The sequence below is a fragment of the Amblyomma americanum genome, chromosome 11 (assembly GCF_052857255.1).
Source record: "Amblyomma americanum isolate KBUSLIRL-KWMA chromosome 11, ASM5285725v1, whole genome shotgun sequence".
Lineage (NCBI taxonomy): Eukaryota > Metazoa > Arthropoda > Arachnida > Ixodida > Ixodidae > Amblyomma > Amblyomma americanum.
The window spans coordinates 40,852,674-40,880,137 of record NC_135507.1 but is presented as its reverse complement, the minus strand read 5'-3'; the positions used below and the strand labels follow the sequence as shown (position 1 = coordinate 40,880,137).

The 27,464-nt window shown below is 41.9% G+C and overlaps 1 protein-coding gene across 1 annotated transcript in view; it reads right to left on the bottom strand.

Annotated features, from left to right (window-relative positions):
• Positions 1 to 6,269: 6,269 nt before the first annotated feature.
• The window catches only part of LOC144110127 (membrane metallo-endopeptidase-like 1), a 31,210-nt gene continuing 10,015 nt past the window's right edge, over positions 6,270 to 27,464 (bottom strand). Inside the window, exons 4-16 of the mRNA XM_077642955.1 lie at positions 26,971 to 27,101; positions 22,067 to 22,289; positions 21,267 to 21,362; positions 20,271 to 20,348; positions 20,034 to 20,146; positions 17,475 to 17,533; positions 16,716 to 16,767; positions 15,358 to 15,425; positions 14,411 to 14,535; positions 7,926 to 8,009; positions 7,354 to 7,458; positions 7,165 to 7,244; positions 6,270 to 6,479 (exon numbers count right to left, since the gene is read on the bottom strand). Of these exons, the coding sequence (XP_077499081.1) occupies positions 6,374 to 6,479; positions 7,165 to 7,244; positions 7,354 to 7,458; positions 7,926 to 8,009; positions 14,411 to 14,535; positions 15,358 to 15,425; positions 16,716 to 16,767; positions 17,475 to 17,533; positions 20,034 to 20,146; positions 20,271 to 20,348; positions 21,267 to 21,362; positions 22,067 to 22,289; positions 26,971 to 27,101 (1,320 nt within the window). The 3' untranslated portion in view covers positions 6,270 to 6,373. The remainder of the gene's footprint in view (positions 6,480 to 7,164; positions 7,245 to 7,353; positions 7,459 to 7,925; positions 8,010 to 14,410; positions 14,536 to 15,357; positions 15,426 to 16,715; positions 16,768 to 17,474; positions 17,534 to 20,033; positions 20,147 to 20,270; positions 20,349 to 21,266; positions 21,363 to 22,066; positions 22,290 to 26,970; positions 27,102 to 27,464) is intronic.

Sequence of the window (27,464 nt, the reverse complement as noted above, 5' to 3'; positions counted from 1 at the left end):
GTCATTGCTGTTTTATAGTTGTGGCTGTGACATAGTAAGGCGTCGAATTCTTTGTACGCTCTTTATCCTGTGCTTTTAGGTATCCGTGTTCCTAAATCTGCGAGCCGAAGCCAAGCTGATTATTTGCAGTCAACTGCTCTAGGAGTAAAGCAGATAAAGGAAGGCGTTGATTTATTAAAAGAAAATAACACTCAATTCTGAATCATGCTATTAAAGTTTATGTTGCCGTTTCTAAGATGAGAGTACATCTGAAATCTGTAGAAGTATGAATCAAGACTCTGTGGCTGGACGTGTTTTGTGTCTAAAAATATATGTAGTTGGTGTGGGAATAGTGGGCCGCCCTTCTTCAACCCAGACAAGGTTTTTGGTGTCACACGTTCAGGACAGAAATAAATGAAGATAATACTGCAATTGTCTTCGTCCACGATGTATATAAAATGAGTGACGCGCAGTGCTGCTGTAAAACTACGACGGCATGAAGAACAATAAAAATCCCTTTACACTAAACTGCCTACCTTGAAACTCGAAAATATTTGTTAGAGTTAAGGCAGTTTGCATTAAAGCATTTCCATCGCGTGTTATGAGTCATGTGCGCAGAGCCTCTGAAGGTAAAGATATCAACCATTGTGTCTAACATAAAAGCGAATAGTAAATATGCTTCATTTTTTCGCACCTCAAGGGCTCAGCTACGATTAGTTGATGTTGTTCAGAGTATTACACAGCGTACGCTTTTTAATACATAAGATTAAATCTGGTAGCTACTGGTACGCTTAGAAATGATTACAGGCTATGCTACAGTGCTAATGCACAGGGCAAATATAGTGAAAGCTACCATTGTAACGCTTCGAGCGCAATTAAGTCACTTTTCAGAACATAGGGCGCACATCGTCCGGAAAGCTCGCGAGCCTAATAAAAAGAAAATGGTGATGAAATATACAATACGAAATGTCCTTTTTAAGGGATGTGAGTCTTCGGAGCGGCCGCACGGCAGGACTGTTTATTGTTAATTGCAACCAATTAAATAAATCAGTTCTTATCTGCGTTCGCCTCGGTTTTCACTATCTGTTTTGTGGTCCCGGAAGTTTAGAATACGTTTTTTTTTATAAAAAGAGGGTGGCAGCTTTATGAAATCGGCGAGATAAGTTTTGTTATATTTCACCCCGTAAGACTTACCTTTTATGATTTTGGTAGTATACAGCTCGTATACAGCTGCTATGGCATGAATATAGCGTCCATGCGCAGTTGATGTAAAGCGAATTAAAGGTCGGGGATAATTGCCCAGCGTGAGGGCGCAGATTAAGAGAAGCCAAGGCAGTAGCTGATGGTATTCAGCCACATGTCAAGCATTATTAGACAACATTTTGAATATTGTAATATTGTAAGCTACAGTTATGAAAATATTAAAGATAATTGTACAATTTTACAATGGGTAGAAAACGCATTTTAAAAGCTTTTGCATAGCTGGCAGTTAAGACTGCCACAAAAAAGCAGTAGGGAACGTTTTAAACGATAGCAACATTGTTAACAAGAAATGCAAGTACGCTCAAGGTAGATCTTCGAATATATTGCTTCTTATAGTCAAATGTTATATAAAAAAGTTCTCCACTAAGTCTTTTTAATTGAAAAATTCTTTCGTGCCGAATTGTTGGTTATGTGATGACTGAGACGAGGAGGTTCGTACGAACAAGGTGGCCGCTGCTGGCCCGACCAAGCTTAGCAAGAGGAATATTGGAGTTATGTTTTTCCTTCAGTGGGCGCGGTTTGGTTGATGATGATGATGGTAAAATACAGCTAATAGTGTGACTGAAACGAATTCAGACGGTACACTTTTGGACAGTTCTCGACCGAAGTTCAGTGACCGTCGTGAAAGTGAGTAGTTCCGTGTTTGCAGATTTTCACTCGTATTGCTTACATTCCAGACGATTTCGATTTTATAAAATAACCATTGTTAGTAATACGATTGCAGCAGTCTTAATATGAAGTTAACAACTGCACTCAGATTTTTTTCGCGCTCTGAAGCGAGGAACGCACTAATGTTATCAAAGAAGGCACAGACGCTTCTTCTGACATGTGGTACGAAGTTCTTAGACATTCAATGACTGCTGTCTTCCATTACGCTGTGTTACAGATTTAACGATAATATATAATACAAATTTTACACATTTGTGAAAATCTCATTTACCTTTCTCATCATAGACCTGCATTGTGGTGTAAACAGTTTTATAATAGGGCTCAAAAAAACGAGCCTTTCAGCGCCTGCTGGTTTCTGTACGAGACAAGCGATTGCAGTGGTGCACAAAAACATTTCGGCTCGAATCCGCACTTTATACACGACTTTACTCTCATAAAGAAATTGGAAAGTACACCTCCCGTCAAACGGCTTCAGGTCACAGCGTTAACTTCCAGTTTAATGCATGTGTCTTGAATAGCGGAGCGTTAAAAGTACACGTCAAGCAGCAAGCTTGTGTACCATCTGAAGAAGTATTCTCCTAGCCTTTCAAAGCCATTTAGTGTCTAATGGTGTCTTGATGGATCAATAAAGCAGCTCAAGCTAAAATTCTTTGACCTGAAGACTTTTGGCTAAGACTGTACACGTGAGGAATAACAAGGTACACTTTTTGACTAGTTGTTATACCGTGCAGCTTTTTGGAAACGCAGGTGAAAGGACGACATAATTCACAGAAAGCGCAGGTCCCATTCGGGTCTCTCCTCCCATGTCTTCTCGCGTAATCTTTCAAAATTCTATAAGTTCACGAAGAAGAGATATATTAAGAATGAGCCGCACTTCCTGGCCGTAACCAAAATTGAAAAGGTCCAGGAAAGCGGATGTGTAATGATTTAACGGCGAACAAATCACTCCGTGCTGCTTCGAGAAAATACGCATTTTATGTTTGGCGAGAGTGGTATGTGTCGCAAGGATCTCCAACCATGTACGGCGTTTTAAATTTTTACATAGGCCCTTTATAAATACCAGCAAAGCGCGCCATATGAATGAACACTCAATGCGGCTTTCCTTTTCGCCAGTACCCGTTGTAAAGGCATTGATACGCTTCCACGCTGACAGTTTTGTCGTATAGCCAAGGCCTGTATGTTTTGGAGACTGCATACGGATAGTTCTTGCTCTATAGCCGTTTATTTTCCGAAGGGTTTAATTTTGGGCACCAAGTTTGTTAATTACTGCATATAAACCAAAATGAGGAGGAGTAAGTAAAGTAGGCAGCAGGATGGTTCGACAGGATGTCGACAAGCTATCTCAGGAGACGAACGATCTCATTATGAAACGCAAATCACGAGGGCGTCAAACCTTAATGACAGAGTATAACTAGGAGATCTATCGAAGTTAACAAATAAGCGCTAGGTAGCCGACACATGGAAGCTTAATACGGAGAGAATCGTGCATGCTCATAAGAACGGAGATAGCAGATAGCCTAAAAGCGGACAGCAGGAAACTAAGCGTAGGCAAGGACCAAATGTGTGTTAAGAGACAAAGAGAGCAATGTAATTAGCAATATGAATGAGATGGTTAAAGTGACGTAAAGTTCTGCAGAAATCTATACAGTAGTCAATGTAATCAGAACGTTAATAAGACAGGCATTAGCCCACAGCAATGAGACATCCTGCCGCTAAAGAAAGAGGAAGTACAGAAGGACTTAGGAGCAATGCAAAGGAGTAAAGCCGCTGGTGAGGATCAGGTAACATAAGATTTGTTTAAGTATGGAGAGAAAATTATGCTGGAAAAACTAGCCACCCTGTTTACGCAGTGCCTCATGACTTCGAGCGTACCAGAAATTGAAAGAACGCTAACGTTATCTGATTTTTTAAGAAAGGAGACGTGAAGGACTTGCAAAAATACAAACCGATCTGTTTGCTGACCGTCACCTATAAGGTTTGGTTTGGTTTGGTTTATGGGGGTTTGACGTCCCCAAGCGACTCAGGCTATGAGAGACGCCGTAGTGAAGGGCTCCGGAAATTTCGACCGCCTGGGGTTCTTTAACATGCACTGACATCGCACAGTACACGGGCCTCTGGAATTTCGCCTCCATCGAAATTCGACCGCCGTGGGCGGGATCCAGCCCGCGTCTTTCGGGCCAGCAGCCGATCGCCATAACCACTCAGCCATCGCGGCGCCTGGCGCCTATAAGGTATTTACCAAGGAAATCGAAAGCACAGTCAAGACAACCTTAATCTTGAATTAACAGAATGATCAGATAGGCTTTCGTAAAGTATGTTCGACAACAAACCATATTCAAGCTATCAATTAGGTGATAGAGAAATGCGTAGAATATAACGAACCCCTACTTATAGCATTTATTTATTGCAAGACAGCATTTGCCTTAGTGGAAACCTCAGTAGTCGTGCAGGTATTGCGAAATCAGGATGTAAAAGTGCCTTATTTGAAAAGAATGGAAGATATCTGTAACGACTGCACAGGTACTATACTGCACAATAAAGACGGCAATAAAATTATAATAAGGAAAGGTGTCAGGCAGGGATGGAAGATCTCGCCGGTGGTATTCGCCGCCTTTTTTAGAGGAGGTATTCCATGGCATGGATTGGAAAAAGTTAGGGATAAGAGGTAATAGAGAATAGCTAGGTAATTTGTGATTTGCTGATGACATTGCCTCGTTAAGTCACTCGGCAGATGAACTGCAAAGCATGATCAATGAGTTCGACAGGCAGAGCAGAACGATGTATCTGCAGACTAACATGCGGAAAGTAATGTTCAACAGTCGCGCAAGGAACAGAAGTCCATAATTGGTAGCGGGGTGCTCGAAGAGGCAAGGGAATACGTCTATTTAGGCCATGTAGTGACCGTTGATCCGAATCATCAAATTAAATCAACTAGAAGAATAAGAATGGTGTCTAGCGCATCTGGCAGATTCTCTCAGATCATGAATGGTAGTTTACGAATATACCTCAAGAGAAAAGTGTACGACAGCTGTATCTTACCGGCACTCAGCTGTGTATACGCAAATTACGGCAAACAAAAGCTCGATTACCAGATTCCAGTCGTTCTCAATAACCCATCTTTAATTGTCATGTCTGATCTCCCTAGGAGCACATTAAAAAAAAACATCAAAAGGTTACTAATCAGCACTGACTCAATATAATATCAGTTTTACTTAGCATAGCATCTCCTATTTTCGTGTCATGCTGTTTGTGTGTTTTCTTTAGTGACCTCATGCCATGTTTATACACTGCCTTTGATTTGATTTATGGTGCACTGTCGTTGTATAAAAAGTAATTTTTTTTACGGTGTACTGTCGCTTGATGTAATGTATTTTGTTCACCATCATACTTTGTTAATATTTGTTATTTCTGTGTTGTTCACTGCTGCATAAACTGTTTTGGAGAGACCTAGTCAGGCTTTACCGCATTTTGTGCAAGTTGCCTCTTTCATTTTTGAAGGAAAATAAACATCAACCTCATCCTACTCAACAAAAGAGAGGCTAACGAAAAGAGATGTGTTGAAGTTTTGGACAACGTAGCGAGCTATGGAAAGAAAAATGTTAGGCATACCGTTAAGAGTCACGAAAAGGGCTGAGTGGGGGAGGGATCAAAGATGGGTTAGTGACGTCCTAGTCGAAATCAAGAGGAAGAAATGGGCTTGGGCAGGGCATGTACTGCGAAGGCAAGACAAGAGTTGGTGGTCCTCAAGGGTAACGGAGTTGATTCCAAGAGAAGGCAAGCGAAGCAGGAGGCGTCAGAATGTTAGGTGGGCGGATGAGATTAAGAAGTTTGCGGGAATAGGGTGGGCGCGGTTGGCGAAGGACAGCGAAAGACATGGGAGAGTGCTTTGCTTTGTAGTAGGCGGACTCTGGCTGATCGTGATGATTAGGCGTGATAATTACATGCATGGAACGAATTTAAGGATGGGCTTACTTTTGCGAGCGAGAACAATTTTTGATGACAACCTTCGGGATCCATAGCTTGAATTCTCCTACGTATTATGATTTCTCTATATGAGTTTGAGTACTGTGATATATAAGTCCTTACGTTCCAGAGCTGCAAATGGGTAAAGAGAGGCGCCGCGTGGGACAGCTGCATAATAATTATGATCCCCATGTTTTGTTTTTTAGCCTATATAGACAGCGCACAGTACGCAGGCGTGTTATGCATTTCGCCTCGATACAAACGCTACCGCCTGAGGCCAAAATTATTACCTTCGTTCCTGGGCTTAGCAGTCAAACGCAATAGCCACTAAGCCACTGCGGCTGGTCTAAGAAAAGTTGCGTTTTAAATAAACAGAGTCCAACTCAATATGCATGGCACGTTGTTTATTTAAGTATGCCTTCTTCTAGTCGACAGCACAAATTCCAAGAACGTGTCCACTTTATTTTACATGAGATTCTTGAATATTAAAGTAACAAATTCACCATAGTTTGCATGTTTCAGTTTGCTCCAAGTTGTTTGCTTGATTTTTTGTGCAGTTGAATGCAGTAGCAAATGCTTCGAGATTTTTATATGGCATGTTCACCCTTAAAAAAAATCACAAAACAGCATAATGTCATACCGGTTTCCTTGAACACAGTAAATCCATATAATTTGGTGCCCGGGCAAAACAACCGGAGGGAAAGTTTTTATCAGTATCGACATGTTAGCAGCCGGCATGGTAAGACAGAACACAAAGAAGTAGCTTTTGCAAAGCAATTCGTCGTGAGTGCGATTCTCGACGAAACGTATGAATTTTCTTTTAAGTGTAATTTATTTTAATTTACACCCTAGATGTCGTAATGACATTTCAGTCCTGCGACAAAATCGTAATCACAATTTAACTGCAGCTTCGGGCATTCTGATTCCACAGCTCAACGTGTGTCGTAAAAGCACTCGTGACCAGCCCTCAATTAGTGTGACAACGTGCGAGGCTTTACTTCTGAACGTGTGCTTTAACGCTGTCATGTTTAAAGCGCAAGATAAATACTGCAGTACGGTATACATAAGCCTTCCAATATCATAGCCTACAAAATGATGTGCCTAAGCATGGTTCTATAAAAAATCAACCATGTTATTCCTTATCGGTAGTAATCGTTAAGAGCCGCAAAAGAATGTCATGTTCCTGTAAACATACTAAAATTATTGAATGCACAACTAATCAAGGTGACTGAAATAGAGCAGAAGTCATTACACCAGCATTCGATAGTTTATGTCGGTGATTTTACATACCTGTATTGAGGCGGGCTTTGTTGTGAACGGTACGATGTATACGTCCACAAGTCATATGAATCCCAATGTTTGCAAAATGCCTGCAACAGGCAAAAAGCGATGTTATTTAGGGCTAATGCTGCAATGCCTTGCGAGGCAATTTTTTCGTGACTATATGCTCTATCGCTGCTATTCGCGAAAGCTACTAACCATTGCGTTTCCAAGAAGAAATAACTGCTCTCCAGAGAACTGCTGTAAGCCTTGAAGCCTGGTATCTGTGTTGTCACAGTCTTCCTTGAGTAGCTTGAGGTAAGCCTGCAAAAAAACTCAATACTACAATTTGGTGTGTATGATTTATTGGTTTCATTATTAGTTTAAATGAAGACTGTAGGCTGCCGATTACCAATAAAAAAAGATAGAACTCGGTGATACGCCAGCTCATAATTGGTGTTATCTCAATTAAGAAAATTTCAAACGGCTATGAACCTAATTTTCTTCTTTGAAAACCCTAAACTAATTTTCCTGCTCTCTGCGGAGGTCAAGAATGTGAACCAAACCTATTGTCATGGCTATGTATTTCGCAGCACAATTTTATCTTGCATCAGTTCTTGTTTGTCGTATTAGGTCCTTCGCGTGGTCATGATCAGCGCTTTTACCTGAATGTATTAATAATGGGCATTTCATGAAGTAATCGTTTACTTCCATGCACAGCTGTTTATTCGCAAGTTCGAGAAGCCTACTCATGAGTCCATCCTGACCTTATGCTTCTCAGCGCTACTTACACTGAAAGCGGCTTGGAGTCCCAAGTTGTCGGCGACGTTGTCTTCTAACGTCCGGCGGCCATTTATATTCGGTGAAGCAAAGTACTTAAAAAATAAAATATGTTAGCACAGCTGCACCCAAATAAAAACGGCAAGGTCTTTTTACCAAACAAAGCATCGTATAGGTTGTTATCAGATGTTCGTCCTCAATAAACAACAGAGGAACTCCGGCTTGGGAAGACTATTTGCGCTAAAAACATTTAGCAGTGGCTTAGCTCGGCTATGCCGGGATATACGTAGCGTGAGCAGCAATTTCGCTCTCCTTCTCCATGGTTATACCGTCACAGGCAAACGCCCCGCTATATGTATACCCCACTGACACCTCTGCGCATGCGCACAAAATGAGAGGCGCTATCAAGCGGCTCTGGCGCAGCGTCAGACTGCGCAACGGAGGCGCACAACTGGGCACGCGCCGACGCCAGTGCGTCTGCCGCGGCTATGACTGCCGCGGAATGCGCAGACCGGCGAGGTGTGCCAGCTGTGCGCCGTGTGACGTCACTGCTCCTCGCGCGTATGAAGCACGGCTCTCCAGGAACCACGCGAAACTGCTCAACCTCAGCCAGTGTAGCTCACGCTACAATAGGCATTAGGTTGCACTTTTATTTATTCCGACAATATCCACAATTTCAGACTCCTTCAAGAGAGCTTTCTTTTAAGAATGCCGCCCACTACATTTACTTCATTGTCGTTTGAGAATAAAACTTTTCATCACACTATGTCTACTGCATGGCAAAGGCACTTTTTTCTCTGCAAATATCCATGTCCTGTACACCCCAAAGCCACCTTTTTCAGTTAACAATTAGGTTCCTGCCCCACCTGCTACTCTCTACTTGACTGGGGAGAAGCAGTCATCTTTCGCATGTGATGTCACGCCTATGCCCAATTCTACTTTTTAATTTCCCCTAGGAGACCATTGCCAAGCGTGGGTTTCTTGATCCATTTTCCTCTCTTATTATCGCTTAGCGCGGCGAGTACCACTTTTCTTTCCATACCTTGCCCTACTATCCTAATCCAAATTAGAGCATTTTTGTTGTCCTACAAGTTTCCGCAGCATAGGTAGTACTCGCGAGATACAATTATTGTATGCATTTTACTTTAGTAATGCTGGTGAAATTTCATTCATGACTTAAGAGTACCTGTCAAAAGGACCCTACCCTCATCTTATCCTTTTAGTTTTTTTGCTCTCGTGGTTCTTCTGCTTTTTCCTAAGAAAGAACGCACGCTCTGCTTTTACAGCACCTCAATACCTGCCTGCTACCTTGTAGGATGTGTTATTTATGAATTTCTCTACGTTACATCGTTACATTGACAGGGACTCACAGAGCGTGCCACACAGCGGAGGAAGGGGTGGTCCGCTCTCTTGAATAGCATTAGAAGCACGGTAAACAGTTATTGCGAATACACTAGACCCAAGAGAAGATAACAAAAAGTTTGAAAACGAAGACAATAATACAGCAACGCGCAACACAAATGACAACCAAACAGGTATCAATTTGCATAAAGTTTTTGTCACAGCGAACGGCTTGTTTACATATTCTGATGACTTCCTCCACGACAATACCCCCGCCTCTAATTGCAGCATTAACCGATAGTGTGATCAGTCAGTTTTGTAGGACGCCAAGCGATCAGAATTGAAAGAGCGATTTCTTAGTGAAAGCATGTTATATGGTGAATAGAAGCACTGTTTCTAATAGATGTATGATTCTGAATGTTATGAAAGCCTGCTAGACGTAAAGGTTTTACGCGATATAATGCGTTTTTGCATTTAGCTCTTTTTTTTCGACCGCTGATCTATGAAAGCTCGTGTAGTCAAGATTTTTGTGGTTGGACGGCACGGCATGGATTCGATTTTAGTGATGTATTAAGCACAGTCACGGTACTCTATTGAGGCAACGTTTCTGATTTCAAAGCGGTTAATTGATTTGTATGGAAGTTTCTTTAAGCGCATGTAAACCTGATTAAAGCTACAACAGAGAATGTGGGATGAATGACTAGCAGATGCAGGATGAGATGATGGCATGGTGAAATCACGGTATTTGAAATTGAAGTGTACTAGGAGAAGGTAAAATAATTTCTAACCAGTACCTGACAGCAACAGTGCTCGATCAACTAAAGATTGCTGGTGATTTGCTTGAGTCCGAATAAAATGAAGCAGTCAGTGAGGGAGGGGGTGGGAAATTGGGATAATGTAAGGCAGTTAAAGGCAGCCTAATTGAGCATAATATTTTTTTGGTATTTTCTATATTGAACGGGTCGGTTCCTCGTCCTTTTAGTGATATTTGCCCGCGCAAAAGACATGGCATGAAAACAGATACGCACATGCATGTTCACTTTGGACGTGACCGATTCAACAACCTCAATGCCACACGTGCCAAAAAACAAAGGCGACCCTTTCGTATCAGCACCTCATCCAAGAACTTCAAGGCTCTAAAGCTAAGGATGGTGCGCTCAAGCAGCGAAAACCATATCTAAAAATTTCTCTCACCTTCACAATCTTCCGGGTCAGCTGATCTGTGTGGGAGTACACAATTTACAAACCATTAAAGATAGACCTGCACACTTTGCACGGCCTGCACTGCTCTGCCATATGTTCATATCTGCTTGCCCTGTACGGTAACGTTTGGCCGACGCTTAACCGGCCGGCTTGGCCGATAAAGCATTTACCGCAATACAGTGGCATCAGGTACACTACGCCTTCTTTGCAGTCCACAAACTTTTCTTGATGCTTTCGTTTTGAATATACAGTGACGTTAATGGAATGCGAAGAAAGCGCAGTCTATCTGGTACCATTGTCATGCTGGAAATGGTCTGTCGGCCAAACCAGCCGATGGGTAGGTGATCGTCTGGACGAGCGATATTGCAAAGTATTGAAAGGCAGTTATAGGCACCAGCCAGAGTACAGTAGTTTCAGCAAAGGATGCAGTCCTGTCTATAGTGGTTGTCGAATTTGTACTCATACAGTAGTCAACCGACCCTGGAGACTGTAAAGGTTGAGGAAATATTTATATATGGATCAGACTTTGAGTGCGCTGTCATTAGATTTACTGCATAAAACATTGAGGTTGTTGGATGAGGAAATGTTATGAGAAGGTTGTAGTTGCCGTATATGAATGTTCATCCTGATTTTGAAAGCGTATATGTTTCTTGAAGTCGAACTAAAACCCAGCTGAATTTTCTTCCCGTGTGTGTCTTTTCTCATGTCCTCTCTTCTGTCTGCGCAAATACTCCGGAAAGTCTCCTTTTATCTCCAAGCACAAGACACGTGCGCGTTGTCGTGCCATCTTAATTCAAAGAGGATTGGTGGGGTTAGGCTACTGTATGTGTTTTCCAGAAGCTGGTTTGATTAAATGCCTGTCTCCCATTTCGTAGAAACGCGGGACGACATCACCTGCCCTGGAACTTAGCAGCCGCGCAGTACTCGCCTCCGCAACGCCCCCAGCGCCAGGTACCAAGCCCTGCCAACCGCCAAGCAGTCATCTGCACCGGCTATTTCCGACAACGGGAAACGATTGTCTTGAGGGGACCAGCGATTATGACTTTGAGCATTAGTGCTCGTCTTATGATCGTGTGAGTGCAAACAAAAATTGGACGCTGAGTCCAAGCAGAATAGTTTGATATTTTGTCTGAGTGGCGTTGCTTAACGGGTGTCTCAGCTACACGAGGCGTGCTTCACAGTTTGTCGCGCTTTCACAGCCATATTCTCAAATGTCACCGGCAATCTGGCTCTGAGGAAGCTTTGCACCTACGAGAGCGTGTGCGGCTTAAGCAAGTTGACCAAACGTTTGAAAGTTGCGTCCTGGGCCTAGCCATGGTCTGCAGTATGTACTTAAACAAAATGTTAGAAGCTCCTAAGATCAGGCACACGCGTTCTTTAAATTATTTTACTATTTCTCAGCATAGTAAAGCGAACAAACAAGCGCTCTCGACGGTAAAGCCGCTATACTGAACTGTCAGAAGCCGGGAGGTCTTCTTTTGAACTCATTTTAATACGTTAGCCCTGCGAGTGTCTGTGCAAGATAATGGCGGCCACCGTCACACGTGACCTTTTGATATCATCACAACCTGCCCAATTTCGAAGGTGGTAACCTGCCCACCGCACAGTGAGCAAACTGGCCACCGTGGCAGGTAGCAGTTAAACTACGGGTAGGTCGCGATAGGTAGCTCGCGAAGGAAAAAACTGTCTCCAAGCTCTACCGATGGCTGTATTTATTAGGGAACACAATGCTTCTCGCCCCGTACGCGTGCCAAGCGGTTGTTTTTTACTGCTGCTTCTATTGTCAGTGATGTTTTCTTGAGATTTTGTTTGCGCGCGAAGTCCTGCTGGCACTTTTTCTTTCTTTGTAGCCTTTCTCAAATGTAACTAGGGTTTATGGGTTTTAATGTCCCAAAATGACTCAGGTTATGAGGGACGCCGTAGTGGAGGGCTCCAGAAATTTAGACCACCTGGAGTTCTTTAACGTGCTCTAAGATCGCACAGTAGACTGGCCGCTAGAATTTCGCCTCCATCGAAATGCTACCGCCGTGGCCGGAATTGAACCCGTGTCTGTCGGGTGAGCATCCGAGCGTCGTAAGGACTTATCCACCGTTTCGGCTCGTGTGTCGGCTCTATAGCAATGACTTCTACAAAGTCACGTTGTCACTTTGTAACTACATTCAATCGTAACGTGCGTATTGGCCAGAAGGAGAAGCAAAGGCGAACATAACTTACTGGAAGAACGAAAACGAAAAAAATGCACAGCTCTCATGCCCGCAGCAGTCAGCACATGGCGATAGTTTCTCGCCCGCATGCGTAAAGGCAAAACCATGCACCATATACAATCACGCGACAAGCAACTGTTTACACTTATTCTTCTCCCGATGCTGTAGGCCAAAGTTTCACGGTGACAACAATATGAATCGCAGCCTCCTTCTAAAGAGTCGCCTTAAAAGGACAGCGCACTGTTTTACCGAAGGAAAGAACCAGCGTTTCAGATAACATACAAGCAGGTCACTAGAACTGCATGACTCTCTTACGCACCGCGCGTACCACGATCATGTCACAGCGCTTTGCCACAGAATGTGATCACTACGACATGCCGCCAGTCATCTTGAGCAATGTACGGAGATAAATCGAAGGCCTACATTGAACTGCCCAGCTCTATTACGCGGTCTAGTTTCACGGAGGGCGTAGATCGACTTCACTCGCTTATTCCAAACACACGACACTGCTGAAATGTATGACAGTTGTACTTCTCCAAAGCCGCTCCCGATACGCAGGCTTTTAAGCGGGGATATTGTAAAGCGTCTGTTCTTTCCTGAAGATAAAATTCTCGAAAGGTGTCGTCGAAGGTACGAAGTCATGAGTGTTTTAGTGCGGGAAGCTGTGCTAGTTGGTAAATGTTCGCCTAGAAAATGGGGTAACTGCGCTAGAAAACACAACAGAAAAAGATATGGAGAGATGCGCGCAGACTCATAACTGAAATTTACTGGATGAAAAATGACATATACAATGCACAAAACCAGGTGCTCAGGCTATCAATACGCTGCCATCACACCATCGCGTCCCGAAACCGCATTGTACAATCATGAATTGCATGCAACGGAAATATCACTGGTATATACAAGTGTTTTTTTAAATAATATGCACATCAAATATTTCTCGTGTATTACGGTGCCCATGCTTGTATGAAATCATTAGTCTTGACTAGAAGCGAAGGCACTTCTCTCGCTTCTAAATTAGGCTAACTCAGTGCCTGTGAAAAAAAAAGACAAAAAGAAATACCTCCATTTTCAAGATAAGACTCCCATTTTATACAAGCATATGACCCATTTTACTCGATAACTGTTCGAGGCTTGTGTTATAATGCACTAGAAGAGACATCTGGAATAGTTGGTACGGTGACATAATGAATAAGGAGCGCTAAACGCGTGGACGAAGAGCAAACAGGACGAGTTGCGAGTCAGCGCTTGTCCTGTCTGCTCTCGGTCCACATTTTTAGCGTTGTTTATTCATTATAGCTTGTATTATAAAGTAAAAAAAAAACACTTGTATGTGTCAGCAATCTTTCCGTTATACTTGCTGATTGTGAAGTGTGGTTTCTAGGCAGCGAAGTGATAGATAGCCTTGAGCACATGGTTTTTTCAGTGTACGCGTGTCATTTTTAATCCAGTAGAAGTAAGTTGTGAGTCTGCGCGTGTTCTGTCCACTCGTTTTGTTTTCTGTGTTTTCTAGAGCGGTGATCCCATTTCAAAGGTAAAGTTATGATTTATGGGGGTCTAATGCCCCAAAGCGACTCGGGCTATATGGATCGCCGTGATGAAAGGCTCCGGAATTTATGAATGTATTGAAAAGAGGGATGTAAATTTCAGCCCAGCTATTCTTTGCAGAGCTTTAACACAACTCAATGATTTTAGAAATGCATGTAAAATGTGACATATCTCACTATAAAGAAAAAAAACATACTTACTTCTGGTATTTTAATGGTAATCTTGCCGTACTGAGTTATGAAGCATCGTTCTTTCGTTTCAAGCTCTAAGCGGGTGCCGTTTTCTAATTGCAGATTGGATTTCTGGTGAGTACTTTTGTAAATTCCTTGAAGAAAATTAGCAGCATTTATAAGATATAAACTGCCGTTCAAGAACTCTAAAATAGAGGAAGCGCTTTGTCTTGTTGCTCAACTAACGCGATCCCTAATGTGAAGCCGCATATCGTGGTAAGAGAAAAGTGTGATACAAAAAACAATGTTAGTAAATGCCACATGCCGCTGAAAGCTAGAACACAGCCGACCTCAGCGTTCTTCCAGCGTATCAAGAGCGAATGTTCATTTGACTGCTTAATATTTTCCTAAGTGAGGGTGGCGCCAAAGTTAAAAGAGACAAAAGCTCATAAACCTATAAAATAGAGCAGTAGGGTAACCACCAATATTACTGCGATAGACTTTCCCTCAAAGCTCTCACAGAGCTTTGAGCAAAATTTCGCAGTAAATGGTCCTTATTCGTGTTCTTAAACGTGGCACATTCAGACTTCGAGAATATTGCTAACTGCGCAGTCCAGTTTTTCTAGTTTTTCATTGAGAATTCCTAGAATATGTTGTATCTTCGCGTCTAAATTTTCAATATATTACAACTTCTGGTGCTCGACACTTAAAAGCAGCCAAAACGACTTCATACCACGAATTTATTTGATGTTATCGTTCACAGCCAGTAGGTATTTATTTGTGGGAAAAATGCGTACTCTCTTCATTTGCTACCGTCAGGAGGTTTACATATTTTTTTGCAGCACGTTATTGACATTTTACGTTAACGTACGATGCTTTTAAAACATTGTCACCAAAAGCAGGCATCGCAAAATGTTTCTTGCGCAAGTGTTGCTAAGAATAGAGAATTAACATTTACTTCCCAATGAAATATTTACCTGTGGAGCCGACGGCATGCCCTAGTTCATAACCGATCCTTGTTCCAATTCCTCCGAAGTTCAGTGAGCTGGAAAAAAAATTCAATAAAGCAATGTACGTATCTCATTAAAAATGTTGTGCAACCACAAAATCAAAAATCTGACTGCCCTGATTTCCTTTATCTCTGGATGAAGCGTGTCTAGTAATTAGACTTTTGTTATAAACTTTCTACTTCATGGTGAAACTATAAATCGGATACTTGTGCATGTGCAGAATAAGAAAACAATTTTCTAAATCCCGTGAAAAGCAATAATAACAAAAAGCATGCCTACCTTTTCTCGACATAATTTACTTGCGAACACCCAGTAAATCAATCGCAATGTTTTCATTACTAGATGAGAATAAACAGTAGTGCGGTCAGATTATAGGCAGACTTCTTGATACAGATAACCTATTCTTCCTATGCATTGCAGAACCTAACTGATAAATTATTTGCTGCGGTGGCACAACAAGGTTTTTTGCTTGACCATACAAGATGACTTGCGTCTTAAACAATTTGCCTCTCTTATTCCTTACTTAACCGCAAAGTAGCAACTGGTGGTTGCAGCGCAAAAAAGAAACGTTTGTCCAAGTTACCAAGGCTTACAGAAATGAAATTGGATGCATCATCTGATTTTTAACTCAGATGAAGACTGAAATAATGGCGTCATCTAATTACGTTAGAAAAATATCTTAACAGCGTCATTTAGTATGAGCAGCAGAAGCTGACATTTATATTTAGGAGCAGTGAGCGTTCGTACTAGCAACTTAAACTGAAATAAAAAACGCGCTCGAGATCGGTCAGTTCTTTAAGTGTGAGGAACCAATTATCTCGCATGTAATGGCTTTTGCGCAAAGAACTCTTGGCAGCTTGTGGCATTGGTCTTAGCCAAAAGAAATGAATTTGCAACTGCAAATATTAACTGCTGCACAAATTAATGTTGGGCACAACTACAAATCGCGACGTCAATTAACACAGCAGGGCTGCAATTTATGTTGCAACTTGTATATTAGTAGACACGAATATGTTATCAGAAATAGGTAATAGGTCACTTTTGCAAAAGCCTAGTAAGTGAACAAAAAGACATTCTCACTGCATAGACTGCTTCACATTTTTATAATAAATAATTCAAAATCAGTCGGCAGAATGCCACCGCTTAAAGTTAAAGGCTGTGGGGAAGGAGTACGAGTTGAGCTGCTAAGTGCGTGTCCTGTATTCTAACACATTGCAAAGTAGGTGGGCAGGTATAGTAAACTCGGTGATGCTGCAGAAGCCTAAATCAAGTACGACGGTACCTTCAACTCAAGAGCCCATGCTACATTAATTTGCGAGGCTTACCGGGGAAGTCCATGCTGATAAAAAGGACTCTGAAGGAGACCCCAAGGAATCTCTGAAAGAAGTGAGTGATGTTGCAGCACTGTGAAACTTGAGCACAGGGTAATATGGCAGGAAAAAAGAGGTAAGTACAAAGTCGACCTCGCTTCAATACTGTAGAAACACTGAACAAATTTTAGTCTTCAGTTCATTGCCTTATGAAAAATGAAGTCCTCAGCACAGAGAAACAATGGAAAATTCTTGTTTAAGAACGTTGCATTTTATGACATCCGTATTTGCAGCACGTCTTCTATCTAACTAATATAAGATGAGAACAAAAATGTTTAAGCGCTTCTAAAACAACGTTATATAGTTGAGAACAAAGCGTATGACTTGTTTTTCAACGTGTTACAAGATTGAATTCAGTCATGTTTTTTGTGCTTTAATCGTGGTTTTGATAACAAAATTCCAAGAATTGAAAAATAATGGTATGAGTATGATGATGATGGAAGTGAATTTTTATGACGAAAGGGCACCTATGCCAAAAAAGTGTCATGGCACAAGGTCATTTCGAGTACTCAAGGTGGGGTCAAACACCCATTTTTCATGCATTTAAAAATACCTAGATAAGCCGAGCACCAGGCCAGGAGGAAATTTGTACCCATTTTATCACCGGTGGGTACCTGGCGGCATTGGAATCGAGCCCCGCACCTTTCGCATGGGAGGCGTATGCTCAAACACTTGGCTAGCGCTGTGGTATAAAAATAATGGTTTAGCACTAACCTACTTTGTCGTCCACCGAAGAATAGAATGCGTTTACCTCTGAAGCACTCACAGACCAGCTGTCCATGGAAGAAAAGTAAAACGCATGACAAATATTAGAACGACTGGGGTACCCATGATTTCATGGAAGCATCCGAAATGATGGCAGGAAAGCAACAAACATATACTTGATGTATGCTTGTCTCTCCATAAACATGCTGCATATCGGAATTATATTTTCCTACAGACAGAACCGTAAGGCCTTTGACATAAGTTTTAGATGCGAATGGGTGCTGCTGTGAAATGTATACTAAGGTAATGGCTGATAAATTTGTAAAAGTGCATTATCAAAAAATGCCAGATATGTAAGAGTATATCTCGTGATTGTTTGGAAATTACAGTTAAGAAATTGTCTCGGTTACTCGTGCAAAACTCGAAGAGTCTGCTAAGCTGAAGACAATGTTGATACATATATTCCAAATGCCATTGGTCACTTTTAAAACGAAGTAACGTTTGGATCTTTTAACATTATGATGGACAAAATTGGCACCCTAAATTAACTGCGCATAAAATACTTATCCACTATGCTCAGTTTTTCTTTTATTCATTCACGAGGATGAAGTAGAACTATACATTCTATAGACCAAATAATTTCGCCTGCAAACGATTTCAGATATGCGCTATTTTAAGCATGATTATGTGTGCCGGATGTTTTTCTTTGTTAAGTAAAGTTACTCTTATATTTAAATCGCAACGTTAGGAAGTTTTGCTTTGTTGCCTAGGCACATTATTCTACCAGACATGTGCCCACTCAATGACTGATTGTTTCACTGAACAAATTAGATAATTAAGAGACTCCAGTTTTGCCTTCCATGTCATGTCTTTTGTCTGCGACAAAGCTGCTTAAAAACGAAGGATGCCGACTGGTCTTCGTATACAGATACAGGAGAGGGGATAAAAATAAAAAGATAGCTGTCATTTCTTATAATCAATATTTTCCCCATAATCTGAATATATGACCCATAAGCATGACATCATTTAAGCATATTCGCCGTCCCGTAAAATTGGCAGAGGCTGCGCTATGGCTGACTTTGCGCTCCAAGTTCCGTTGGGTGATAGAACGACGTAGTATTGCTTAATGATGTAACTCTGTGCGTCGGACGTGGGAAAATGGTCGTCTAGAACACTCCTCTCCCGGACTGCCAGGCTTGGTTTTAGCAGTGTAGGCGATATGGCGCTCGCAGGAGCACAGCTGTGTTTAGGGCGAAGTTCCATCTTCAAATAAAACAGAAGACTCTAATTATGCGTCAAGTGTAAGCCTTTGATTCCGAAATATATAGTACAGAGATCAGAATCAGTTTTTTTCGGGAGCTCTCGGAGGTATACCACAGGTATATTGACAAGCTCAATTACGTTTGCGACCAATTGATTGTCATAACATCGAAAACATTGGCATATCTGAATCTTCCTGACTCATTTATAAAGCTTTGCTTTTGTTTCGTGCGAAATGTTTCCTGCGTTGTGGCTAGTCAGCGTCAAACTAAACGCGAAGGAGGAAATCTGAATCGGAACAGGAAAACAGGGGCGATTTAGCTGAAAGAGACTAAATAGCAGTGCAATTGATTTTCAATTGAATGCTGTGAACACCATCACGCGTAACTTTTCAATAGCACAGCCTGTGTTTATTCTGCAGAACCTAACAATTTTGTGCTTCTTGCTACGGTTTTATATCAATATGAGGGTTCATCATCTCATCTTTGAAATTAAACACCGTGTTGCGAGTCAGGACTGGTGCTCTCCGTCAATTGCTTCGCATCTCGTCTGTTTCGGCTCTTTTTTCGAAGGTAGAGGTTATAAAGGAATTAAGGCGAGAGTTATCATGAGCTGGGGAAAGCAATGGAAACATTTTTTTAATTTCTCGGGATTACAAATGAGAAATAAGAAGTGCAATCAATTTATGGCTGAGAAAACTGATTGTAAAGTAGCAGAAAAAAACCCTTTATAATAAAATATGCTTCAAACATAAAATGATCGCGCTATTAATTTCCGATTGATTAGCTCCACATCAAAAAAAAACATTGCCCTAGGCTTTGCTCGGTTTAGGTGACTGCTTGCTTCCTCCGCATGTATATCTTAACGAGCCGCGCTATTCCCAGTCCTTGCAAAGAATAGCATGCCATTTAAGCCAATTCGTGCTTTAAAATGCAACATGTTTTTTTTTCGTTTTCCCTGTGTTTTCCTGTTTTTTTTTTTGCTGCGGCGCTAGTAACGGTACGATAACCTGATCTGAGATGCGTGTTTCCTCCAAAAGTTCTAGCTGCTAATGCAAATCGACGTCTTGCTGTCACCTTTGCACCGCATACAAGTTACTCCATTCGACTATAAACACTTCAAGGCAAGGAGAGTAGCCTGCGATATCTAGCAGTTCTTTCGGTGCACGCGCTTCTTCTGGCTCGTCGCTATCCATTAGTGCAATCTGTTTCAGTAAACGGACATCATAAAGTTGTTAAACAAAAAAGACACGTAGGGTACTAATCTCATGACTTAAAATTTTTTTGTGAACTACAGCCATACACTTACGTCTTTTGGGTGTTGTAGGTCTCGCGAAACTTCTTCAACTGCCTTGTATAGTGATTCTCTGATATATTATGCAAAATTTCGACAAAAGTTGTGTTGGGGTCAATATTTGGCATCTGCAACCAGATATAAATATATATATATATATATATATATATATATATATATATGTGTGTGTGTGTATATATACTGACTGGAAAAACGCAGCATCAAAATTTGCGCACTTTATAAGGCACTCACATCTTTGTAGAGCTCGAGGAGATACGTGGCGTTGAGTAACATATCCGGATTTCCAACACTTACTATCGTCTTGTTCAACTGTAATGAACAATGTCCCTTATAATATAGTATCAGTTCTTTAAGTGGAAAACGTGATCCTTGATCAATGCAGCAATATACAGTAGGCCATGAATACTGGGTTCCGGCTTAATAATTTTTATTGCGTAACGTTTCTCTGTTGGAACTGTTTTCTATGTACCGAGATAGCAAATGCACCATCCAAAGTGCTTTAACTCGGGAAGAATTTTTCAGAACTGAAGAATGAAATACAGCACGAAGTAATATACAAGAAAAAGAAAACAGCTTGTTTTCACAGGCAAGTATAATGCCACGCAGTAGGCCGACGAAAATCTGCATACTCTTGGAACGACGTAACCGTCTTTGTTAAAGAAATGCTTTAAATATTAACAATTATTGGGAGGCAAGAGAATCTTTCTAACAAGCGCGAGCGACGCACGTTTTAATTGCACTGCAAAACAGCTGTATACAAGCTTTAGCAAATATCCACAACGTACCACATGTAAGATATTTTTCTTTATTATGATTCCACAAAATAAGCACGCTCGCAACAAAGGTTTAGATTTACAAACAAAGAAGTCATTTTTTTCCTGGATGCTGTTTTGCCGGTTTGAGGACAAGATAATAATGAATGAAAAACTTAAGCAACGAACAGTATTGTTATTCTAGAAAAATTTGGCACTGGAGTTGTTTACGGAAGGTTTTTGTGAAATTTTCCGTGTGGAAACAGGGTGGTTAAGCGTTGCCCGGGATAAGCTTCTAAAGGGCACGCAAAAATTATTTCCCGATATTTGTCACATGAGGCAAGCAAGGTGATGAATTTTAATTAAAGAATTAGGCGCAAATAAATATAAAGAAAACATGGCCCTCTTAATACTGCCATATTAGAGGCAATACTTTGCATTCTGACTCAGCAAATAAGTGAAGAGGAAGTTTTACCTTTCCGATCAAGAAATTTTTTACAGGTACTTCAATCCATGTCTTATTCAGAATTTCATAAAAACCATTTTTTACCCTTGTGGCAATATCTTCTACCTGAAAAAGACCATATATCACCTTCCGTGAAAAATAATTTTTTAGGAAGCTGTGCTCGTGCTTTGCTAGCAATTCCGCAGTACAAATAGTTTTGTGCCTCTCTTCTCATTGTCTCAATTCCCAAGAATACATTACGACGTTGTAATAAATGCACATTATCTCTCTCAATTTGCACTTCTGAAGTGCTGGTAATATAAAAATGTCTTGCGCGAAAAATTTGATTTCTCATACCAAACCCTGTCCTTGTAGTTTATTTAAAACTACAGCGCTTGTGGAACAGCATTTCTGGGACATGCGCGTACAAGTTGCTTTGCCATGCCAGGATCGTGAAATATTCCAACATTGGGGCGTCGCGATCCATTCAACCTCGTACTGAATAGTAGTTACTTCTGTAGACCATTGTACCGCTTAGGCTGTTTTATGACACCTTTTGAACAGTTTGGTTTAAATAAGAGCCGGCAATGTTTCAATTACACCAGAAACAGAATATAGCATGATACTCATGAAGAGAAAATCCACGTGAGACCAATTTAATTTCCTATAAAATATACAACCAAACGCTTATTAGTTCATTTGAAATAAAAAACCGTTTATGAACCATTTCTCTTCTGCGCCAGGAAGTATGTATGTGATGTAGAAAAAATGGCTGTACCTAATACCCAGCCAGCGTTAAGATAAATGGGTGAAATCTGCGAGCTTTGTACCTCGGCCTTTACTGAGGAGTTGTGGGTGTGTTGCACGTAGAGGTAGTCTAGTATTTCTGCCATGTACATTCGCAGCAGCTGGATGCACTCTTCCCACCTTGCGCCCGGTGAATACTGCTCCTTGTGTTCCCTGAATTTGAGATAGGCCTCTCTGAAGGCCTTAGATCCTTGCTCTCCAAGAGTCGACATTACTCGGACACCCGCATAGTTGTACATTGTTATCCTGAAAAGTTAGGCAATATTATTTTTCGGGTTTTTTGCCACTAGTTACACAGACGTTTTGAATGAATATTTTATCGTCGTGGTTACATGGAAATAAGCAGAAGATGAACAGTATCTTTAAAAAGCAAAAGCTCTTTTTTGGCTTTGTTATTTTTTTTAAGTATTAACCATCAACATGCCCAAACTTAGTTTGTTCTGAAGTCAAACCAACTGATGCAGCTTTAATACTCGGTGATGTTCATGCACCACATGGTCGGCCCGGGTTTCCGACGTTGGCGGCAGATGCGATCACAAAGATGGAGCAGGCGATCAGCGCTTTTTCTGAAGACTCGGTTTGCTGGCCGCTACCAAACAGCGAACTTCGAGTCCATCGCTTCACTCGACCCCAGAGACTCGGTGCGTCTGCTACTACCCGTACAGCGGTATGCCTTTCCTAGTCCCCCGCCATCGAAATATTTTTGATAGTGTCCTGCCTCAGAACGAAACCACGGACATCATGCATGAGAAAAGATTCACGGAAGGTTGCGCATGTCAAGTCATTAACTCTCACAAGTCTCTCCGCAAATAAAAAAGTGGATTGTTCGTTAGTCAACTAACTGGGCTACTAACCGTCCCCTTTCCGGCTGTCCTAGGGGCCATAAGCTGATACGCGGCTGCTAGGAGGCTCACTTATCCTACAAGTTGGGAGCTTTTACAAAGTTGATTGAAATATATTTAGAAAAGTTCGCTGCCTGCCGGAGCGAATTTTCATGGGCACAGCGTAGACCTTACCCTAGACTCGCCCTCCTACGAGGCGCAACCTCCACTCTGAGCTGCGTTGTATCAGCTGTCATCTCCTACGGGGTTTTGAAGCAAAGCAAGCTCGTCCCGACTATTCCCAGCACCACCTTCCGCTGCTGCCCATTATCAACAAATGACAGCTCTATAACTTCTTCGCATTTGTTTGCCGTGCTGGAGCACGGGAAAGTTCTGAAAGCATTATGAGTAGCCTCGCAGAGGATGAGCGCTCAAAGCCTGCGCCCAAAATTGGACGCTGCATCTGAACCAATTTTAAATTTTCAATCTGCCAGGCTGACCACGGCACTGCTCCCGCTCCGCGTCACATGGAACATGGCGCTTTTTTGAAGGGTACGCATAGGACGTTCTCGGTAATGCCGCGTGTTACTGGTAGTCGTATGAAGACTTCTTTTACATGGTGTGCGTGCAAATGGTGGAGAGAAAAGAAAAGGCTTCATTAAATGCTGCCTCCCGACGAATTTGGACATACGTACTGTGTCTCAGGAAACTAGTACTGCATTTCAGTGCCGCATAGGTAAGCCTCATATATCGCTTTCCAAAATGAAACCTATAGTTCAAAGCAGTAGGCACAGGATGGTTTATCGCAATAAATCACAAGCAACGCTACCCCAGTTACAAACAGCTGCATTTCACATTGTCTATACTACAACCCTTGCACCTGTTCATGCCTGCACCAATTAATACTAGTAACTAACATCGCTCTCGTTCTCTGCTATTCTTTCCACGCACAGCGCTAAGAATGTGGCCAGCATGAGTACAAAAAAACTTCGTCAATGATGAGCTCCCTTTCGACTTAATGAGAATCAATTATGCAGTCATATTTTTCACCCGGAATGACAGGGAAGTAATTTTGATAAAATATACAACAGGCACTATATGCTCAGCTAGTCAACGTATTCCCATGTATGGCACATCAGAAGGCGGAAACATATTCATGTTTTTGTTTGAGTAGCCGCCTCACATGCCGGAGATGCGTGCCACTTTAGCCGGGTATCCACTGAAGATGCAAAAGATACAAGCGTTTTTCTGGCCTATTGACCGGCTTCTTTGAATGAACATGCTTGGGAAATAGATCTTTGAGCGCACTTTGAGTAGACGCGAAAACCGTCTGTGACAGTACTAATAGCCCACAGATGCCATGGCACCACAAAACGTAATCACTAACATATTCATGTTTCGCAAATGAGCATTACTATTCTACACTCGGCAAGAGCGGATTACGCGATTTAAGCTGTTTATACCTCATTTTCCAGCTAAAAACTATATAAACTTGTTTTCAATATGACGAGCACAAGAAAAATGCTTACCGCATAAATAAAAAGATAATGTTCACAAACAGGTACTTTGCAAAACCAGCTCCTGCACATCCCTTTTTATGCGCCGCCGCGGTGGCTCAGTGGTTAAGGCGCTCGTCTACTCAGCCGGAGTACCCGGGTTCGAACCAGATTGCGGCGGCTACGTGTCGATTTGGGCGAAAACGCAAAAGGCGCTCGTGTGGTGTGCGATGTCAGTGCACGTTAAGGATCCCCAGGTGGCTGAAATTTTTCTGGAGCCCTCCACTATGGCACCTCTTTCGTCCATTCTTCTCTCCCGCCCTCCTTTATCTCATCCCTCATGGCGCGGTTCAGGTGTCCGCCGAGATGTGAGACAGATACTGCGTCATTTCCTTTCCCCAACAACCAACTTTCAGATCTCTTCACTTGAGATGTACACGTGAGACGCCAGCAGATTCGGATGTACCTCTACTATCTCTGGCTTTGTCTCCTATTCTGTTGTGGCCTGGTTTAATAATAAATAATAATAGTTTCGCAACTTCATGTGTGTTATCGAAGTGCGCGCACCTTTTATCGCCTTAACTGGCGATCCTTGAGAGCTTCGAATTATAACTGGCGATCCTTGAGAGCTTCGAATTATCACAACTAACACGTGCTCCTTCCTATCTTCCTGTCATTAGGCTACTTAAAAATACGCCCTACACCTGTGAATAAACGTTCATTTTTGGTTCTACTGACTACGCTGCTGCTTCCCTGGTCTGGTGTTACCGCGAGCACGCCATCGCTATGCTAGAAATAGTAATTGGATTTTGGGGAAAGGAAATGGCGCAGTATCTGTCTCTTATATCTGCGCACACCTGAACCACGCCATAAGGGAAGGGATAAAGGAGAGAGTGAAAGAAGAAAAGAAGAAAGAGGTGCCGTAGTGGAGGGCTCCGGAATAATTTCGACCACCTGGGGACGTTTAACGTGCAGTGACATCGCACAGCACACCGGCACATTTGCGTTTTGTCTGGTTTTATCGCACGAACACTTTTCTAGCACTGCAAATTCCCGTGTCAGCACTAGTATTGCCGGTTCTGCACCAGTCGCATTTTCGACTGTTTTATTTTTTTCCTCCAACCACTCACAAACACCAACGCCTACGGACGTGGCTCGAAAGGAAAGCGAGCTCAATTGAAATCACCTCATTGCCTTGCTGTGCAACGTCTTTCACTGAAAAAAAATCAGGAGGGTGATGTTTAGGCACTGAGTGTCGAGGAATTACTCTTGGCGGCTTAGAGCTTTGCGGATCTAAGCATCCGTTGCCAGGCATGATACAATGATTTTACTTGACGAGGAAACAGGCCAAGCGGCAAATATCGGTACTTCCTTTTAGAATGAGATGCATCTTGCCAAACACAGCAACCTCAATTCAATGTATCTATAAAAACCGACAACAGTGAAAAATCTCTGAACATGAGGACATTAGAGCCCATCACTGGTGAACGTGCAATCCGCGACAGAGCTACAGAGCCACCGTCTTGCCAACAATGACATCGCCTACATCTTGCCACCTGACGCACTTCGAAGTCATTGGTGCTCGTGTAGACCCGCTCTGCGCAAAAGATGCAAGAACAAGAATAAAGGAATGCTTCTTTGCTTTCGTTCGAAAAAGAATGGTGTAATGCGCAGGCTATTGATGTAAATTACCACAAAAGTGCTATGTGGGTCATATGCATATAATCAAGGCTCTTCATGATCACAGAACAGTGAAGTGGAATGTCCCCTTGTTTTTTCTGGTGCGCCTTGAATTGCAAAGCGGTCAAGGAGACCGACTTCGTACAGAGAAATCGCAAAAGTGTTTGATTCCATTCATGAGGTCGTTTTGGATCCCACATGAGTATTATATGAGCCAGAGATGATCGTCACTAGCCAATGTCTTCAGAGCACTTCTTCATTAAATTGATCAATCTTACTCCTCGGTCATTTTAAGAACATGCACAGGTTGAAATAGGCCATAGATGTTGCTTCAAGTAACCTTTATCACTTGTACTTTGAATCCTATATTTGGAGGTCTAAGAACACAACGTTCAAAACTATCGGCGTCACATAACTAAAATTGCCGATTAAAATTTGTTTGAACTAGTTTGTTCATACTTGAATTAAACGAGATGAGCCCAAGAAACGACACAGACCAGATAGCAGTAACACAGAAGAGAGGACAAACGCTGCCCTGGACACAGCAATAAAACAAAAAATAGGTGAGCGCGCGTCGTGTATTGTGTGTTACGGCTATCTGTTCCGTGTCGTTTCTTGGGCTGCCCTCCCATGATTGACGTCCCCAATCAGCACAGGTAATTGGCCCAATATTGCAACAGAATGGTTTCACCCTGGTCCTTTTGTATGACCAGCCTTCGCCATTTCATTTCCACTATTGGGTCGATTCGCTGTGCTGCTTGGGTCGCCTGACTTTTAGTGTTGTTAGGCTCGTGTTTGGTCACCCATCCTCATCTCTCAGTTTTTCGTTTTATAAAAAATTTGTTTGAAAGCGCCTTTGTGGAATTTACGAGTGTGAGTGTTCATGTCGTATCAATTAACAAACAATGAATCTGAAAACTTCATCCTTACGGGTCTGCAGTTTGAAGGAAGTCGTTTAGGTTTGCGTAGAAAGTTATGGTGTTGAGCTCTACGGAATCATTTTTTGTCAAGGTGATATTCACTTTGTGAAGTTCGTTGTTCAATAATTTAAGGAGAGGAATCTGAAAAATAAGAAAAGAACGGCGGTTTATCACAATTATTGAAACGTGCATTTTATTGAGAAACTATGAATGCGTGTATTGATGTGAATTTGAGGCAGAGTCATTAGATCCACAGTTCAGTCCTGCTGTAGATTAGTATCCGATACGCTGAAGAAGCGACGTTGAAGACGCGCAAGCATCGAACGGATTGCGTGTGTGTGTTGGAACTAATATATTCTTTGTAAAATTGACAAAAATTAAACAAAAAGAACGAGCAAACATTTTGCATATCGACGCGCAAATAAAAGAGAGGACCGGGCGACAAAAATATATAATTAAAAGTCTACAGTGAGAGTTCTTGTAGTTCTGATTACGATCTTTTAC